Here is a 231-nt window from a genome sequence, read left to right as displayed (position 1 = left end):
CGGTTATGGGGCACAGGGACCGGCCCCCAGCACCCCATGGGGACTTGGGGATGCTCTGATCTCTGCTGGGGTCCCCTCTTGTGGGCTGGTGTCACCCACCCATGGGGATGGGTCCCCTCCACCCCGCTGGGCCCAGGCGGACTCACAAACACCAGGACGTTGAAGATGAACATCAGGTACTTCATGCAGCTCAAGACACCCATGGGGACGCTGTAGGGGGACGGCAGTGGT

General features: G+C 63.6%; 1 protein-coding gene across 1 annotated transcript in view; it reads right to left on the bottom strand.

Annotated features, from left to right (window-relative positions):
• LOC104538453 (tetraspanin-18-like) overlaps positions 1 to 203 on the bottom strand; it is a 2,217-nt gene extending 2,014 nt beyond the window's left edge. The window contains exon 1 of the mRNA XM_010181663.1: positions 147 to 203. Coding sequence (XP_010179965.1) covers positions 147 to 203 — 57 coding nt within the window. The remainder of the gene's footprint in view (positions 1 to 146) is intronic.
• Positions 204 to 231: the final 28 nt, after the last annotated feature.

The sequence above is a fragment of the Mesitornis unicolor genome, unplaced genomic scaffold (genome assembly GCF_000695765.1).
Source record: "Mesitornis unicolor isolate BGI_N332 unplaced genomic scaffold, ASM69576v1 scaffold43583, whole genome shotgun sequence".
NCBI lineage: Eukaryota > Metazoa > Chordata > Aves > Mesitornithiformes > Mesitornithidae > Mesitornis > Mesitornis unicolor.
Note: the sequence above shows the minus strand (reverse complement) of the source record. Positions and strands in the feature narration are given on the sequence as shown.